General features: G+C 40.3%; 1 protein-coding gene across 9 annotated transcripts in view; it reads right to left on the bottom strand.

Annotated features, from left to right (window-relative positions):
• The window catches only part of col7a1l (collagen type VII alpha 1-like), a 116,717-nt gene that overhangs the window by 78,846 nt on the left and 17,634 nt on the right, over positions 1 to 20,237 (bottom strand). For 8 of the 9 annotated variants that reach the window (XR_007138698.1, XR_007138699.1, XM_047804243.1 and 5 more), the window contains exons 1-11: positions 18,857 to 19,156; positions 16,679 to 16,764; positions 15,318 to 15,551; positions 8,530 to 8,710; positions 6,620 to 6,779; positions 5,240 to 5,333; positions 3,540 to 3,713; positions 3,227 to 3,390; positions 2,877 to 3,006; positions 1,776 to 1,892; positions 1,519 to 1,674 (exon numbers count right to left, since the gene is read on the bottom strand). Coding sequence is in view for 7 of the 9 variants with exons in the window: in XM_047804243.1 (XP_047660199.1) it covers positions 1,519 to 1,674; positions 1,776 to 1,892; positions 2,877 to 3,006; positions 3,227 to 3,390; positions 3,540 to 3,713; positions 5,240 to 5,333; positions 6,620 to 6,779; positions 8,530 to 8,710; positions 15,318 to 15,396 (1,255 nt within the window). In the remaining 2 variants the exon portion in view is untranslated. Of the gene's footprint in view, positions 1 to 1,518; positions 1,675 to 1,775; positions 1,893 to 2,876; positions 3,007 to 3,226; positions 3,391 to 3,539; positions 3,714 to 5,239; positions 5,334 to 6,619; positions 6,780 to 8,529; positions 8,711 to 15,317; positions 15,552 to 16,678; positions 16,765 to 18,856; positions 19,157 to 20,237 lie in introns of those variants that run through there. The other variant, XM_027160394.2, reaches the window with a different exon arrangement.

The raw sequence follows: 20,237 nt of genomic DNA, 5'->3' as shown, positions 1-20,237 counted from the left end.
CTTGTGGTAACTGAAGAAATAGAAATAAAAACAACTACAGATATTTAATTTCAGAGGAAAATAAACCTCGGCAGAAGCAAAACAAGATGATTTTTATCATCAGAAAACTCAAATAAAACTTAAAAAATAAAAAAATATTTATTTATTTTTTTAAAAACTTTTTTTGCAATTCAAGGTCTAAATATTATTTTGATGTTTACACTCGTATAGAGATAAAAAAAAGAAAAAAAAAAAAAAAAAAAAAAAAAAAGCTAATGTTTTTTTTACATTATTTACTCTTATTTACTATTACAGAGATGTGCTGCGTCGGTTATTGATAGAGATCTTGCATTTTGCAGATTAAAGTTTTTTTTTTTTTATTGAATGAATCATTCTTGTTGACTTTCATGTCCTGACTCAAATGTTTGGTTCGTTTAAGTTCAATTTTCAATTCGATTAGAATTTTAACGATGGACGTTGTCTCAAAGCAGCTTTAAAGAACATGAGAACTGACTGTTGTGGTATAAAAGGAATAAAACATCACCTCACCACCCTGTTGATTAGTTTCTGATAACAACACGCCTTAAAGTGTTTTGGTCTTTACCTAACACAGTTAATAAGGTTATTTAAGATCGTATTTAAGATCTAACATATTATTAAGAACATACAAGAAATACAAGTCATTTTATATAAAGATTAATTATAATACAAAGATTAATATTAGACTAATATTTAAATGTGTTTGTATTTATCTCTAATGAACAAGTCTGAGGTGACTGCGGTGAGGACAAACTCCCTTAGATGGAAGAGGAAGAACTCTAAAGTGAACCTCATCCTCATTTGGGTGACACTGGAGTGACACGAATGTGTAATTACTGTAAGTCCCACTTGTATAACACATGTGACTGCTTTGGGAGCTTTTCCCTGACTGCAGTAGAATGTGAGCCGGTCTGACGTATACCGAATACGACTCGATGCACCAGAAGAGGTGTCGAACCTGAATGTGAGCGGTGTTGATTCTGTATAAATTGGGACATGTGGGTCAGTATGAACCGAAGGAAAAACAAGAGGAGAAGAAGGCGGAGCCTTATTATGAAGAGAATATAGCACTTTGGGTGTTTTATATACGTCTTAGTTTATGTCTATTGAATGATTGATGATGACTTTACATAATAAAATTGATGTTGACTGAAAGGAATCAGCCCTGTGATGGGTTGGCACTCCGTCCAGGGTGTATCCTTCCTCGATGCCCGATGACGCCTGAGATAGGCACAGGCTCCCCGTGACCCGAAAAGTTCGGATAAGCCGAGTACTCAAAGTACCCGAGAAAGAAAGACTGATGCTGGACCTCGAACGGATCGGATGCTTTTAGATGGGAAATCGATTTACGGAACTGACTCTGGACTTTATATCGGTGCGACATATTCATAAATGTGTGTACCAGGTATAAATTATTCAGTAATGACACAAATGAGGGTATTTATTAAAAGTTTGTAAGGCTGGAATAAAAGAAATATGAGACAAAAAATTAATTCGTACATGTTCTCCCGATGACAGACACAGTCTCGCTGGGTCCTTCGGGGTAAATGGCGTAGATGCTAACCGTGTACGTCTTATCCTCCTCTAAGCTATCGATCACGTGAGAGGAGACATCGCCCTGCAGCATCTGCTCATAGATCATCCCGGGTCTGTCGGCTGGGATAAGGAAAAAAGAGAGATTATGTGTAGACATGTTATCGTATGAATATTATTATAGACATTATAAGGAGAACAATGTAAACACTTCCTCTGCTCACATCTCGGGATGAAGATTTTGTAGGTGTCCACTTGGCCGAGCGGAGACGTCCAGGCCAAGCGCAAGGAGAACAGCCCTTCCTCGATCAAACGGAAGTTTGCCACCGGTGGTACAGGAACTGCAAAAGATTCATGTGAATTCGTGTGTTAGAACTAACGGTACATCAAATCAAGCTATAAGATAGAACACTATTCAGAAGGTGTTGATTCGTTCCTGACAGCAGCAAATCACATTCATTCATTCACTCATTTTCTACCGCTTATCCGAACTACCTCGGGTCACGGGGAGCCTGTGCCTATCTCAGGCGTCATCGGGCATCGAGGCAGGATACACCCTGGACGGAGTGCCAACCCATCACAGGGCACACACACACTTTCATTCACTCACACAATCACACACTACAGACAATTTTCCAGAGATGCCAATCAACCTACCATGCATGTCTTTGGACCGGGGGAGGAAACCGGAGTACCCGGAGGAAACCCCCGAGGCACGGGGAGAACATGCAAACTCCACACACACGAGGCGGAGGCGGGAAACGAACCCCGATCCAGGAGGTATGAGGTGAACGTGCGAGCCCCCCCGCAACACAGATTTATATAAATGCGCTCATTCATATCGTTTCTATAGTAACAGCTGGTTCACGGGGATCCGTACGGCAGACGATCTACATAATCAGACGCTTTAAAAGAAGGTGCTGGATATAAGAAAGAGAAATGTACAGTATATAGTCCTCGATATGATGACGTTTTATGTATGGAGATGGCTCAGTTGGTTAAGGTCCTGGGTTGTTGATCTAAAGGTTGGTGTTTAAGCCCCAACACCATCAAGCCACTACTACTGGGCCCTTGAGTAAGGCCCCCGACCTTCTGTGCTCCAGGGTCACTATTTCTACTAGATTTGAAGCAAGATGATCGGCATCGTCATTCTATTTTGGTCAAAAGTGTGAAGATATGAAATTGGTTGTTCTTACGTGTCGAGTTACTCGGCTTTCGAATAAATAAAAATAAAATTCGGGTTAGTTAACCAGACGATGACTTTACCTAGAATTCTAACATTGACATTAATACTTTACACTTAATATTTCCATATTAACACTTACCCGTCTCTACGGTTACGGTGGAGGATTCTCCGATAAGTCCGGGGTAGATGGCGTAGATGGTAAGAGAGTACTCGGTCTTCGGGGTCAACCCTGTTACTTTGGTATTTCCCACATCTGCCTTCAAATCGATCTGAGGTACAGGGATAACTTCGTCATACAGGATTAATAAAACTTTATCTTATCTTAATTTAAAAGCTGACTGAAAGAAACTGAATACGGCCAAAAAGGCAGGTGTGAGTGTATGAGTAGCATGCTGTGTGTGTGTGTGTGTGTGTGTGTGTGTGTGTGTGTGTGTGTGTGTGTGTGTGTGTGTGTGTGTGTGTGTGGCTCTGCTGGCATGTAGTTCTCACCTGTCTGGGTTTTATCGGGAGCAGATGGCCCTTCGGAGACACAGGAGCGATCAGCAGCCTGTAACCTGTCACGTCTCCAGTTGCCTGACTCCAGGAGAGCTGCAGAGAGTTGTAGCTCAGCTCGCTGACCTGCACGTCCCTGGGGCCGACCACCTTCTCCGTCGCTATCACACAGCGAGAGAAAGAGTGATTGGATTGATAAAGAGAAAGAAAGACGAGAGCCAACAGATGGCGTGAGATTCGTTTCTACTCGAGCGAAGCTAGGTTCAGGCTGTGTCTGCTCTCATGAGCGTGTTCGTGTTGTGAGTCTCACCCGGATGCGTGTGTTTAACAGGTCGAGGAGGTTCGGAGGCAGTGAAACACACTCTGCGGGAAATTTTGGGCAGCAGGTTCTCCAGGTAGGACGAATCAGGGCTGAGCATCAGGTGCTCCTCATGAGGCTTGCTCACTATTCTCCTCAGCTCCTCCGGATCAGCGTTCCTCACACCTGAGTAACACACACACACACACACACACACACACACACACACACACACACACACACACACACACACACACATTTGTTGCTATTTCTTAGGTTATAATTCATTTACAATTGTATGTTATTTCATGTATGTGATGTATTTAAAGACATCTAATAAAAGTCCTAGATTTTATTTCCAAAATTATTTCAATTATTTCCAAAAGCACTGAAGTCACTCTATTATGGTGTTGAGTTAAATATGTAGGTACTACAACAACATACTATTATCACAAAACCAGAGATGTGGGCCTCGAGTCATATGACTTGACTCGAGTCAGACTTGTCACAAATTTGAGACCTGTGACTTGCTTGACAAATATTAAAAAAAGACTCGACTTGACTTTGACTTGACATTCATGACTTGAGACTTGACACAGACTTGAGTTAAATGACTCAGAGATGGGGACTCGACTCGAGTCAGACTTAAGTCGCAAATTTGAGACTTGAGACTTGCTTGACAAATATCAAAAAAGACTCGACTCGACTTTGACTTGACATTCATGACTTGAGACTTGACTCAGACTTGAGTTAAATGACTCAGAGATGCGGGACTCGTCTCGACTCGAGTCAGACTTAAGTCGCAAATTTGAGACTTGAGACTTGCTTGACAAATATTAAAAAAGACTCGACTCGACTTTGACTTGACATTCATGACTTGAGACTTGACACAGACTTGAGTTAAATGACTCAGAGATGGGGACTCGACTCAAGTCAGACTTAAGTCACAAATTTGAGACTTGAGACTTGCTTGACAAATATTAAAAAAGACTCGACTCGACTTTGACTTGACATTCATGACTTGAGACTTGACACAGACTTGAGTTAAATGACTCAGAGATGGGGACTCGACTCGAGTCAGACTTCAGTCACAAATTTGAGACTACAGACTTGCTTGACAAATATTAAAAAAAGACTCGACTCGACTTTGACTTGACATGCATGACTTGTGACTTGCACACGTGTGACACTCCCACCTCTGGACAGAACTAATGAAATAAATCTCTTTTCTAATCTAGTTCTGTTCTGTTCTACTGAAAATCTTCGTTCTTCTGACATGCAAATGATCAGAGATTTATGAATATGCAAATTAGCCTTTGACGTCGCGCAGCAACTTCTAGTGACTTTTTAGTTACTTTCAGCTGAAAAGAGTTCGCAGCGCTGTGTGGATGTGTGGAGCACCGGTGTAGGTGTGGGAGCCAAGCTGATTTATTCAGGTCTCTCCGGGGCAGACTGATTAGAGAGTCTGAGTGTCAGAACATCAGAGGGGGGAAAAGGACACACGCCTGATGAGAAATCGCAGCAATTAGCCGGTCGCTCTCTAATGAGCTGTAATTATGTCTATGCTCTGGGCATCGAGACTGGGCCAAGCGGTAAAGGAGTCAAGGCTGACCAACGAAAGCTGCATCAACACCTTCTTGACTGCTGATACACAGCGTATTGATGGATTTAATGACTAACCCCCATGTTATCAAGAACAGGTTGCTGCTTACCTACTGCGAAAAGAGAGATGCCACTCTCCGCCAGTGCTTTAACCGCTCCGTCGATCACGTCATCCGATCTGCCGTTTGTGATGAGCACTGCGATCTGAAATCAGAGAAGATCTATAGTGTTGGATATCGGCTTTATCCTGGTCACTCTAAACAGGTTCAATTACGGTTATCTAAATTAGCATATTCTACCACATTGACACAATATTAGTCATTGGAAATGAATTAATTTCAGAATAAACCCATCTTTATACGTCTATGAGAAAAAATATGAACCTAACAAATCAAGCGTTAATTCATTAACGCTAATTGTCGCTAAAAACAAATTTGAGCGAACTGTGGGTGCCAATATTTATACCTTTAAACGTGAATATTTGAGGAATAAATGAGAATTTAGCTGATAATCAACATGTCGAATGTTCCATCGTATCTATTTTTATTTGTTAATGTTAATTGCGGCACAGTAACGGGTTCTCAATTCTGATTGGTCAGAAAGCTTGGATTTTTTTAACAGTGTATATACATATAACGGTTTATTTCGGTGTACTCGTTGTGATACGTTAGCGTGTAATATCTGGTGAAGTTTTCTGTAAGGAGATGTTTATTTAACATCCAGTGTAAGAGCTTTCTAAGAGAATCAGGTAAAGCTCTAGTTTTGGAGCTCCAAAGCATTAAATATAATTATAAACAGTTTAAAAATGCAATGGCTGGCAGATTGTTACGGTATAAAAGGAATAAAACATCACCGCACCGCCCTGTTGATTAGTTTCGGTCTTTACCTAACACAGTTAATAAGGTTATTTAAGGGAATGTAATATAAAGATCTAACATATTATGTGCATTTTATAGATCCGCCGCTGAAATCCATAACAAGCACGAACATGTAAGCTCTGCCTCAGACAGAATCCATTATTTGTCATTATGAAAGCATGACTGCATTTTTATTATGTTCACCTGAAGCAGAGGGTCGAGTTCATCAAAATTCACCGAACGGCATTACGCCTTGGCGCACACGCGCATGTATGTGGAACGATTTTAAATAAAAGCCGATATCTCTGCAGTTAATTACTGCAAACCTCTCCTTTGCCTGCTGCCTCATTTGCACATCAGGTGCTCGTCTCTGCAGGACCAGAAGCTGTACACGGTCTGAAAACCTAATGAAGTTCTCGTTTCAGTGCGGCGGTGTCCTAACATTAAAGCTTGGATATTAATCTAAAACCGCATGCAAAGGGGTGTGTGTCAATTTAAAGATATTAGAGATATATGAGATAGAGCTTACTCTAGCTAGCAAGTTATCTGTCCTGTCTCTTAGTAGTAAACAGTACAGAATCCATGGTAGTCGGTCAGGTCAATTAAAATAGAAAAACGTATCTGTTATCACACCTTCGGAGTGTTTTCCCGGACAATAGACGGACTAAAGACAGACTCCACGAGGAACTCGAGGGCCGTGCCTGTCCGACTGCCTCCTCCTTCGTACAGCAGCTCCTCCACCACGTTTAAGATCTCCTCCAGGGTGGAGTAGTCGGTCAGAGCGACCCGCATCCTGACAACAGAAATGCACCGACATGCTCTAAATATAATCCTGTACACACCAACACTTTAACGGTAACATTAACCAAACATACAGTCAGTACATGTATTAGAGTTCAGTCACATGTTTCCTTTTATAGTATAAAATTCAAGGTGAAATAGGTTTAGGGTTTAGTTCACGTAACACCGAGTGGCTAGAGTTTAAGCTTTATGTAAAGATACCAGCAAATTTAAAGGAATGATTCATAACTTGTCATAAAAGCAGATACAAATCCAGACAGTTATTAAAGGTGTATTATTTGTTTTTTTTCTCTGTTCGAATCGAGAGGTTTGCGTCTTCGAGCGACACCATGTTCGTTAACATGCGATACGTTTACATCGTTCATCAGAAAATATTACAGGAGGCAGATACAAACTAAAAGGCTCGTACATCTCTCACTCATTCATTCATTTTCTACTGCTTATCCGAACTTCTCGGGATCTCAGGCGTCATCGGGCATCGAGGCAGGATACACCCTGGATGGAGTGCCAACCCATCACACACTCTGTCATTCACTCACACACTCACACACTACGGACAATTTTCCAGAGATGCCAATCAACCTACCATGCATGTCTTTGGACCGGGGGAGGAAACCGGAGTACCCGGAGGAAACCCCCGAGGCACGGGGAGAACATGCAAACTCCACACACACAAGGTGGAGGTGGGAATCGAACCCCCAACCCTGGAGGTGTGAGGCGAACATGCTAACCACTAAGCCCTTGTACATCTTTATTTCAGACTAATTCTAAACTGTAGTGATGTAGCCGAGGATGAAGAACAATCAGAGATGCACAGATGCTATGTGGATTGTCAGTTTTCGATGCCAAACGATAAACTAGAGAAAAAGAGCACATTTTTATTTAAGTATATTAATAAATGTTTACACGCTACACTGGTGTATAGTCCCTTATGTACCTCTTGTCTATTATAGTACACCTTCAGGACTGTTGTTGTTTTCCTTTCCTTTTCAGCCCCACAGAAAGCTTCTTACAAATTCTTAACCCATATTCCTTATTAAAGCCCGAGAAGGTGATTTCAAAGTGGCTGACTATGGGATTTTTTCCCCCTCCGAACAACTAAGAAAGGCCTTGGAGGCATCACGGTTTCTGAACATTCATGGGCTTTGAATGCAAGAAGAAGAAAAAAATCAGTTGCTTCAATGGAATATCAAAATCCTCATTGGATCACGCAGTGATTTAAGAATTTATCAGGATAAAAGAGGCATCCGAATGATATAACCTTCAACGGCCAGTGGAACTAAAAGAGTTTTACGATTCCCAGGTCCTAGAAGATGAAGATGAACACGAAGCCTTTATTTCTCATATATACTTTACGATAGAGGTAAATTATTTTCCTTGTTTACCTCAGCTAATTAGGCATTTGGGGTCAGAGCACAGCCTGGCGTTACTGCATCATAAACACCCCCAAGACTTAATCATTAAACCTGTGGAATATTGGCTATTTTTTGGGTTTGAGGCATTAAGCAGGCAGATTATGGGTTCGATCCATGTTCAAACTTACAATCCCTGGTTTAGGAGACCAGAGTCTTATCCATTAGCCTTTGAGGCTCAAAACTATCAGTGAAGATGCCAGTGACTGAACCCAGGGCTACGTACAGGCAAAGAACACATCGTACCACTAGGCAACACCCGGATTAACTCTGTCATGCTGTTAATACACATTATGTGTAGAGGAATGTGATGGAATGACTATACTGTACCTTGGAACATCTGCATATAAAGTGACCCCGAAGCGGACGCCTTCGGATCCTATCACGCTGCTCTGGAAGGATCGGATAATGTCAGCAATGAACTCTTTAATCTGGCTGAAGCTGGAAGGACCCACTGACCACGACTCGTCCACCAAGAACACGATGTCCGCGGGCAAGGCTGTGCGGCACTCTGACAGGGAACAAACACGACCATGTGTCAATAAATTTTCATTTCAGAAAGCTACGAAGTCACGGCAGATTTACCGGCATCCTATTTACACAGGGATGAAGAAAAAGAGCACCGCTAGAATCCACAGTGCAAGACACACGACACATCACCACTCGGTAATCGGTGGTCATACAAGACAAAGTCATTTCTAAGTACCGTAGAGTGTCATTATAAATATCTGTGCCATAATACTCATGTTATTGTGCTTTTAATGACTGTATTAGTTACCACCTGGCTGTTATTGTTTGCTAATTATTCATAATTGAATTCCAACAATATGAAATTAAACCGTGGTATTCTTCAATATTAACACTAGATGGCAGTATGACCTCAGAAAATTACATACATCCTAAGTAGAATTTAGGCAGAATTGTTGCTGGGGATTGGAGGGAAATATTATATACACACCTTTGATTCCAAACCTAAAAAAGTTTAAGATAACCCTAAAATAAGTTGTCTTAAAGGTGTAGTTTCTAGACTTGGATCTAAGTAATTTGGAAGTCACCCCAATTACTTAGATTGGACTTGGAATCCTGGAGCTGGCAGGCAGAAACACTGAGGTGAAAAGAAGGAGGAGAAGTAAAGGAAGAAGAAGGGATAGGAGAAAGAGAGGGAGGAGGAGGAGGAGGAGGAGTGAAAGAAGGAGATGGAGAGGAGGAAAAAGTAGAAGGAGGAGGAGGAGAAAGAGGAGAAGAGGAAGAAGGAGGAGAAGAAGAGGATGAAGGAGGAGGAGGAGGAGAGGAAAAACGAGGAGGCGGAGGAGGAAGAGGATGAGAGGAAAAGGAGCAGGAAAAGGAAGAGTTGACGGACAAAAAGAAGAAGAAGAAGAAGTAGAAAACGAGGAGGAGGATAAGAGGAAGAAGGAGGCGGACCCTAAGTAAAAGTCACATTAAATACATTGAAAAACTCTGACACTGTGAAGAACAGTATACTGCAATGAACCTCGATCGTTTGCTTATATTTCTGACCCAGTTACTAAATTCAAGGAAACACACAAAGTGTGCAGGTTTTTATCATGTGATATAACTATACATCGCTTACAGGCACTAGAGGGCTCTAAAATTACAAACCGCTTCTTTAATATGCGATTTATATAACAGTCCAGGCTGATCATAGGAAGGAATACAGTATGCCACTGATTTGTAGAAATTACACCCAGTTGCACACAAAACCTGCCCTGATCAAGTGCAAAGAGCTTTAGGAGGAACGACTAATCCCAGAAGGGTTTACTTAAGGATTTCACCAGTCCATGTAAGGATCAGTAACAGGATATGATCTAAAATCCAAAGACACATGATAAAGTGCCCTAAGACAATGAGTGATGGTCTGTGTGTTCAGGTATAACAACATTAGAATGCTAATTGTTGTTCTTACGAGGTTACAACAGAGCAACGATCAATAACGTTCGTTTCTACTCGGTTCTGTTTTAAACCAGCTGTAAGCCTCACGGATAAATTATAAAGGGTCTGGACAGCTTGCGTTTTACTGCAGCACAAATTACCTCCAGGACTTACGGCAGAATTTTAAACACAGATGTAAATAAAAGAATGCAAAAAGTTCAGACTCCTTTAGAAAAAAGGTTCCTGCTTTATGTCTGACTGTTAGAAAGTGGTCACATTGGAGACCTTCCAAAAATAAATGCATCGGCGTGTCAATAATTACACACCTTTTTTCTAAAAAATGCACAATTCCTATGGAACGCCCACAAAACTGTGTGTGAGTCTGTTACCATTAGAACCGGTGTATTAATACAAACCTGATATTTTCAGCTACGCTACGCTGAGCTTGTGTTCGTTTAATGATCCCTCTGACCAACCAGACTCAGTTGTATAATCTACACATAGCAGAGAAATAGAGAAATAACACACTACAAACCAGAACGTGTTCTTCCACATACATATACCACAGATCCTGAAAAAGACACACGCTCGCTTTGTAGCATGTCGGCTAATAGCACGTAGCGTGTTCTGACCGTCTAGCTAGCTCATGATAGAAGCCTTTATTATCGATACATATATATTACAGCACAGTGGAAGTGGGGTCAGACTACAGGGGCAGCTATGATACAGTGCCCCTGGAGCAGGGTGGGTTGAGGGCCTTACTCAAGGGCCCAACTGTGGCAGCTTGGCAGTGCAGAGGCTTGAACTCCGACCCTCCAATCAACAACCCAGAGCCTTAACCACTTGAGCCACCACTGCCCCTAAAAGCAGACTCACCGTCGAGTAATCGAACCCTGGTCTTCCGCGTGACAGGCAGAGATACTGTCCACTATACTAACGAGGAACACCCTGATGATTTGTACATTCCCTTTAAAGGTGTTTCCTTCTTTTCCTAAAATCACTGTCCCTCCTTCCTTTTCATTTTCATCTGACCAGTTTTTATATTTTAATTTAAACGTTCTATACGTCCGCCGACGACGACGCTAATTGTACCGCAGTAACCGTTTCCAACTAAGAAGTGGAATTTTATGTGGCGAAAACATATAAAAAAATGTCCCAGCGTGATTGTAGCGCATATAAACGCTCTCGTAACGGCCAACCGACTTAGCGGACTGGAACTAACTGTTGTATAAATGGTTACCGGTTTATAGACTGAATTCTGTCGAATATCTGAGAAACAAGTTAGTCCCTAGTGTACGATATACAGTCCTCCCTTCGTCAGTCTCTCTCTCTCTCTCTCTCTCTCTCTCTTTTTGTCATTTTACTGAAAGAACCCAGAAAGTGTGTCTTGAAGATTTTCAAGAAACTTTCACTGTCACAGAGAAAAACAATAAACCTGTGACTATAGACACGTTTTACAATGAGTGCGTTAATATTAACCTGTAGTCGTGTGTGAGAATTTAAACACACTGATGTATGAACGGTTTTACGTCTCGGTGTCGAAATAAACATGTGAAACAATTCCAATAAGAGATTATAGAGATTATATAGTTCATCCCCTAAGAAGAAGAGGTTCATATTCACAGCTGCTACACTCATTACTTCTCCTATAGTACAAATCCTTATCTGCATTTCCTTTGAAAGGGACGGTACATTACACCTACGATCGTCTATCTTTCCAGAGGAGGCATACAGTATGGCGGCACATCTATTCTCAACTATAGCGTTTAGACTAATCGCGTGTTCTCCAAAATACATTAGGCCTCGGTCTCGGTTAGCTGCCGGTGTAATATCTATACTTTCATATTTATGTTTAGAGAGGTTACAGAAGTGTGTGACTAATGTATGCGTGCTGAACGTGAGGATGTGACATGCGCATAATGCTGCAGGCCGCGTTATAGATTCAGACAGGTCCAGCCAGAGGACGGGTTAAGAACAGACGAAGCGGAAAATCAGTTCAAGCAGACAGATGTTATCTGTCTCTGACTGTCTGTGCATGCAGGTGAAAAGCAGATGGATACGAATCCTGAATCTTTCTTCTTCTTCTTCTTCTTTTCAGACCGATAAATCTAGCTACGTATCCTGACGTGCTTCCTTTCTACCAGCGTCCTTCGACACGAGACTGAAACATAAATAATCCAAATATAAGAAATCCAAATGGAGAGCAAAGGGAACCTAAATCGACCATCGTGTCTCTCTGGGGATCGGCGGCGAGGATGACGGTAATATAATACAGAGGTGACGGGTGAAGGCAGAATTTTCATCCAGCGAAGCACAGCTCACAGTTGCGGTATATGAGCTGCCAGTGTTGAGGAGAAGCCACTGTGACGTGTACAGCTTGGTGTGGGGATTACTGACGTTTAATTAACTCACACGGCGCCTCAGGGAAAGATTACATTTGATTAAAATCGCTCAGCCTATCAGTAGAAGTCCAGTCCAACTTGGTTGTATGACGTGCGGTTGGACGTACAGTGGGGCTTTAAAGTGTGGGCAAAAAAAAGCGTTTACAAGCTGTGATACTTGCCAAAGGGAGCAGTGCATGCTATAAACTCAGCAGGGTGCCCAAACTTTTGCAGATGCCATTCTTTTGTTTTCTGTTACTTTGAAAGTGTAAATGATGGAAATAAAATCTAACTTTTTTTTGACATATTATGAGAATGTCTAATCTGTAATTTGATGCCTTTTGGAGATTTTTCCATTTTTTCTTGGCTTCTTTATGCACATTAATACAAATTTTTACCTGGGGTGCCCAAACTTTCGAGCCCCACTGTATCTGATATTATGGTTTGATATTTATTTGTTCGAGACAGAAACTTAGATTTATTAAAAGTGGTTTATAAAAATAGAGTTCTCCTAAAGTAGTTTTCCGTCGATTTCCATCTCGCGTGAGTTCTTCTGTCGAGTCTAACACTGGAGTCTCCTTCCAAAAAATAGTTAAAAATGTCTGTATTACACATTTGCTATTGAAGACCCTGTGTATATTGTTACTATAGAAACAAAAGCTGTATATAGAAATCACTCACTCACTCATTTTCTACCGCTTATCTGAACTTCTCGGGTCACGGGGAGCCTGTGCCTGTCTCGGGCGTCATCGGGCATCGAGGCAGGATACACCCTGGACGGAGTACCAACCCATCGCAGGGCACACACTCTCTCATTCACTCACACACTCACACACTACGGACATTTTTCCAGAGATGCCAATCAACCTACCATGCATGTCTTTGGACCGGGGAGGAAACCGGAGTACCCGGAGGAAACCCCCGAGGCACAGGGAGAACATGCAAACTTCACACACACAATGTGGAGGCGGGAACCGAACCCCCAACCCTGAAGGTGTGAGGCAAACGTGCTAACCACTAAGCCACCGTGACCCCTATAGAAATCATTTGCTTTGTTTTCTCGTTTGTTTTCTCTGTCATCCAGTCGCAGTTACCGGAAAGAGGAGTCATGTCGACTGGACATCTTTCCAGTTAGATTAAAAAGTTTCACCGCTCATCCGAGCAGCTTCTTCAGTCTGAGGGAAACTGGCAGGATTCCATGAATTTGTGTCCTCCAGGGTCAAGGCTCCTCCATCACTGAACAGCTTCGTTAAGGGAACGAGGAGAAGGTGGGAGTCGGGGGAGTCGTTAGTATGTAGAAGGAGAAGGAGCTCATCAGAGAATGTGAGAGTGGATGTGAAGGTACTTATGTGTGTCTTTCTGGTGGACCTGTGAAGACGTCTTCTTTCGGATAGATGAAATAACAGCATGAAGAAGAGTACAGCTGATACTACAGAACCATCACATCGTCGTTATTATCGCTAAATTTATATAGTCTAAATTTATCAAGGATATAAATTCTTCATGGAAGAATTCTTTCACAGCTTCGCCACTAATAATGTGTTACATAACTACATAAGAATAATAAAAAATTGGAAATCTTTCATCTCGGCTCACGTTGTTTTGCGAGCTGTATTTAGTTAGCTGACACTTATAGTGTGAATAATGAGTGTTTTTGATGGTTCGGTGTTAAACGTACTCGAGAGTCATGGAGCTGAGTTATATTCTAAGACAAGGACCGACGAGGAGGCATGAAAAGCTGCAATATCTTGAAGTTCATCCCAAGAACTTAATCGAATAGTAAACCATTTCTACTCCCTGTGGTTCCTGGTTTCTTTGAGTGGTTTCTTTTATAATTAAATTCTTTCCCTACTGTACGTTGTTGTCGATAAAGTTCCTGCTGATCCGGCTAGTTAAAGCAGCGGAAATCTTCCCGTTTCTACCTAGCTATCTCTGCCCAATCATACGACAGCTAGCAACCAGAATAGGGTCAATGCTAGCACACGCTGCCTCGGAGACACGTGAAGCCTGACAACTGCATGTTTTCTAAGTGTTGCTCACGCTACATCACAGTCTGGCTGAACGCTTTCGACCTCTTCTGCAGACTCAGACATCTGCGATCGTTAGCGTCGCCTTGAGTGACAGGTTAGAAACATTGGCACAGCCAGTTTTGTTCTCTTAGCTGTGGCATCACCGGAAATCAAACATTCTCTGTGACAGAGAGGAAGCTTTGCACCGCTCAGGCACCCTGGCGTTCTTTTCACATACTGTACCTGTCAGTCATGGTATATGTCCTGAATCTTGCATATAGAGTAGGACGTGTAAAATGAGTGCACTTTAGGGCACGGATAAGTGTTAGTAATCTCACCTCATACCGTATCTTCTGTAATGAAGACTGCACATACAGTACACACACACACACACACACACACACACACACACACACCGTGTACTGTAAGGTGAAAACTTCAAAGCGTTCATAGGCCCTTTACAGACACGATGTGAACTTTCTCCTATACTGTATATTCCATCAGAAAGACAGGATGAAACGTTTGTAGATGATTTACAGCGGAAGAGGGATTCGGTTAGACGTATCAGACCCGTAAAATTACAGAAGACGTGCAGATGTCCGTGTAAAACAGCACTACAATATCTACCTCTAGAGCTCAGGTGGCACACTGTATATTAAATAGACGATTTTTTATTAAAGAAAGACTTATTCAGAAATACCATTCAGATACGCCCGTGATGTAAAAAGGCTTATTCGAAAGCGAACGTGTCGTCCTTTAGTCGTCATCTGTTAAATAAATGCGGCGCTCTGAGTAAACACAGAGAATCTCACGAGCATCTCGAGAATCAGCCTCGTACCTTCAGCTTGTGCAGACACACTCTGATAGGAGAGAGAAAGAGACAAGATCAAGATCCACAAATACAAATGATCCATCATCTCTCTCTCTCTCTCTCTCTCTCTCTCTCTCTCTCTCTCTCTTCTCCTCGATCAGTCGTTCCTCTTGCGTTATCTTATCTCTCCTCCAGCAGGCCCGATCTTCAGCGCGATGCTCAGGTTCGCTTTATTCAGCTGTGACTTTTTCCTCCTTTTATCTGACATAGAGGCAGAAAGTGTGTGAAAAGAAGTGAGCAGAAACAGAAAGAAAGAGAGGAAAGAAAAAGAGTGATGATGATTATCAGGGTTATATGTGTATTCAGTGTGTATTATGTCACAATGTGTGTTTTACACACTGCGATTTCATTTAGTTGCTTTTAATACGTGATGTTTTTAAACAGTGTAAAAAGAAAAAGACAAGAAAAATTAAACAAACAAACAAACAAACAAACAAACAAACAAAAAAAACAAGGGAAAAATATAAAGTTAAATAAATGGACAAGAGAAAAAATTACCAAAAAAGACAAGAAAGGTTAAACAAACAAAAAAAACAAAAAAAGTGAAAGAAGAGAAAAGACATTAAAAAAATGAATTAAAATAAAAAAAGAGAAAAAAGGCAACAAAAAGAAAAGAAAAACAAACAAGAAAAAAAAAAGACAGGAAAAAAAATACCAAAAAGGACAAGAAAGGTTAAACAAAAAAAGACAAGAAAAAAGTGAAAAAAAGAAAAGACATTAAAAAGTAAAGAGAGAGAGAGAGAGAGAGAGAGAGAGAGAGAGAGAGAGAGAGAGAGAGAGAGGAAGAGAAGGCAACAAAAATCCAAGAAAAATTTTACCAAAAAAAGAAAGTATTTAAAAAATAGAATAATGTTCTTTTTTTTTTCAAAAGACAATTAAATGTGTTCTGTGTTTATTCATGAGCTTATTTTTTCAGTAACATGTCACGCTTTGTTGTTTTGTCAAATTTCGCGTGATATTATTTAGAATAAAAGCGACGTGTGACGCGTTAATATAGGAAAATAATTTCTCACAACCCTGCTGTGGATTATTTTTCTATAACAGCGCATATAAATGTTTTATTACAGCATGATATTAAATGTCAGTGTGTACATCAGTAATGCAGCTTTATAGCTACTAAAAAAAGAAAACTAATACTTTGATGGAAACGGAACATCTTTAAGAAAAGTAAACAGACAAAACTGTTGATCTGTTCGTCTCAGAGTCTGTATTTATCCCAGCAGTGTGTTTCAGGCTTCCTGTCTCCCGTTCATTGATTTACAGAGCGACGCTGATACTATCCGAAGTTGCCATGACAGTTTAGCAACAGAGAACTGAGGCTGACATACCAGTGAAAGTCAGTCCTGTTCCTGCATGTAAGGCCACATGTTCTCATCCAGCAGGCTCCATTCCAGGATTAACAACTCAAAGATACCTAAAGCAGGAGATAAGAGGTTACACATCAGCCCTATGTCGAAGTTATTTGGGCTTGAACACACCTCTTTCTTTCAGGATCTGATCCTAAAGTAGCAATGTTTGGTGCAGGCGTGGCTGTGATCTGTGCTTAAGGGATAGAAACCGCTTTATAACGTCTGTCCGACACTGAGAAAAGTGCGGTTTGACCCACGGCTCGACGGATACAGGGTTCCTTCAGATCTTCCCCCAGTCTCTAAATGTCAGCTGGTTCTACATAACAGCATTTCTCTACTTTATAAAGGATTATCCCTCTAGGTGTGAAATTGGTTGTCATGCTCAGACGTGGACTCAAATGTGCAGGAGCATGAATTTTACACTAGCATGTACTACACACACACACACACACACACACACACACACACACACACACACACACACACACACACACACACACACACACACACACTGTGTCTCGAGATATTACTATTATTAAACGCATGAAAATTGTTCATTAATATATACATAAATGTACCCACACACATTACCCCCCCCCCCAAAAAAAGGAAGAAAATAAAGAAAATTGCAGCAAAACAGACAAAATATAAGGAAAAATAAATAAATAAATCAGTCAAAATATACAAGAAAGGGCTAACAAAATATGGCAAGAAATAAAATTAAAAACAAACAAACAAACAAACAAACAAACAAATAAATAAATAAATAAATAGATAAATTATTATTATTATTAGTGTTGTTATTATTATTATTATTATTATTATTATTATTATTATTATTATTATTATTATTAACAACAACAATAATAATAATAACAACAACAACAACACTACTACTACTACTACTACTACTACTACTAATAATAATAATAATAATAATAATAATAATAATAATAATAATAATAATAATAATAAAGACAAAATAAAAAGTAAAAAAATGTATAAATGATCTAAAGAAAAAACAAGACAATAAGACAAGATAAATTTCAATATAGAATATGAGGAATAAACAAGATATTCAATATAATTCAATATAGAATATGAAGAATAAACAAGAATAAGGTAAAACTACTTATAAACAGCACAAATTTAACAGCCAAGAGTGTTACCAAATCCCCTTTTCTCAGACCTTTAACAGTCATGTTTGTGACTTAAAGTGACTTAAAGCAAAAGCATTAAAGTGATGAAGTGTCTTCACTTTGTGCACTTGAGTTCAAAAGCCTGGAGGATTCACTGAGTCTCTTCTCCAAAGGAAAAAAAAAACAAAACCGAGTGTAAATTGTTTGGCAGCAGAGAACAACTTCTCAAATGAAAGACATCACTGTTAATGGTCTCGCCACAATAGATTACACAACCCGGTTATTGCAAAGTCTGTCATTAAATTTGCATTATAATAGAAATGCACTGTCTCCACTATTACTGTTGCGCTCTCTAACAGAAAAGGTTAAAGAAAGACATGAGTGATGATTTGAGCTAATATAAAAAAAGTGAAGTATAAAGGATCATGCGTAGTCTCAGACAAAGCAAATAAAATAAAAAGAATCGACGGTTAAAAGGGACAGCGTAACAAATTTTAGCTGGTAAAGATGTTCCTGCGTTGTCAAGAAACAAAAAAAATTGTATGACAAACTCTTTTACATAGTCTCCGTGCACCATTATTGTATCGTTCATCATTATCTGTTACATCTCTGCCAGATTTCTGAACAATCTTTGCCCCTGGAGACAATATAAACGTATTCCTTTTTCTTTCGATTCCAAGCTTTTTGATGCAAATGTTGTTGTTGCAGAATATTTCATTTATCATGTGGGTGTATAAACATTTGCACTCAGTGCTGTAATGTACAGAGTAACTGCAACACTGAGGCGCTTTGGGACTGGCCAATGTCCAAATGTCCAAATGAAGAGAAAAGCTTTTGGCAGAAATATGGCAGCGTGATGCAAATGCAGTGGCTTACAAATGTACAGTGACAGAAAGAAAGAAAGAAAGAAAGAAAGAAAGAAAGAAAGAAAGAAAGAAAGAAAGAAAGAAAGAAAGAAAGAAAGAAAGAAAGAAAGAAAGAAAGAATTAATTCAATTTTGGCTGTTCTCTCAACTCACCTCTGTCATGCAGCTATACAGTCCCACTGAAGGACACACACACAACCAACACACACACAGCTCCCTTAGATATATATATATATCTGTATATATACTGTATAGGAAGGTCCGCTGGAAATCCTGCACGGAACTCTCGGAGAAACTTCACGGGTCTTGGGAAAAAAGTTTGCTTGGAAAATAACTTGCCAGTATGGATGAATGAGTGAATGAATGAAGCACACACCTCGGAGTGAAAGCTCAGGGGGTGTGTGGATGTGCAGCAACAGGTCGAGCCGTCTAAAGCAACAGAACACTGAAAGTATGAAAAGTGTGTGTGTGTGTGTGGATTGGGATGGTGGGGTGGGGTGGGGTGGGGTGGGGTGGGGTGTAAGAGCAAGCAACGGGCTGAAGGGCACTGACTTGTTCCCTGGATCCATCAAGAAAATATTTACCCCCACACACCCCCACAAAAAACACACACACACGCATGCACGCACGCACACACCACACACACACACACACACACACACACACACACACACACACACACACACACACACACACACTGTAAAGAGAGCTGGGATGTATCTTCTGCTGCCCGTATTGTCCGTCTTGCACTCACTAAAGTGCTACAATACAAATGTAAATAAGTAAATAAACAATAATGCATCTATTGTTCATATTGTTTGCATTAACACACCCGTTCTAACACGTTATTGTTTCTATAGCAACTGCTGCTTTACAGGGATGGTTTACACACACAGGTTTAAAAGATTAATATGATGAAGTTATCTGCAAAAAGATAGCAGAGAGGGGGGAGACGGAGAGAGAGAGAGAGAAAACGAGATGGAGAACTGCATTTAACTTTTAAAAAAATATCTTGGATCCTTTTAAACACAAATTAGGATAATAATAAATAATAATTGAATATAAAAGAATAATGGCAACTACATGTTGTATTAGAGGACAACAACCTCCTCATCAGTACACAATTATCAGACTGTATCTGACTGTAGAAAGGACATTATTCATAATAACACTCTCTGGTGTTTATAACAGTTTATAATCACACCCTCCAGTGTCACCCAAATGAGGTTGTTCCTCACCACGGTCACTTCAGTCACCTCAGACTTGCTCATTAGACATAAATACAAACACATTTAAATATAAGTCTAATATTAGTCTGGAACTTGTTGTACTAGATTCCTACTGATTCCTGATTGCCTCCATGCCATGCCGCATTGAAGCAGTCATTTCTGCAAAAGGATTCCCGACCAAGTATTGAGTGCATAACTGAACATAATTATTTGAAGGTTGACTTTTTTGTATTAAAAACACTTTTCTTTTATTGGTCGGATGAAATATGCTAATTTTTTGAGATAGGAATTTTGGGTTTTCATGA

This window comes from Tachysurus fulvidraco, chromosome 19 (assembly GCF_022655615.1).
Source record: "Tachysurus fulvidraco isolate hzauxx_2018 chromosome 19, HZAU_PFXX_2.0, whole genome shotgun sequence".
In the NCBI taxonomy this organism is placed as follows: Eukaryota; Metazoa; Chordata; class Actinopteri; order Siluriformes; family Bagridae; genus Tachysurus; species Tachysurus fulvidraco.
This window is presented reverse-complemented; position numbering and strand designations above follow the sequence as displayed.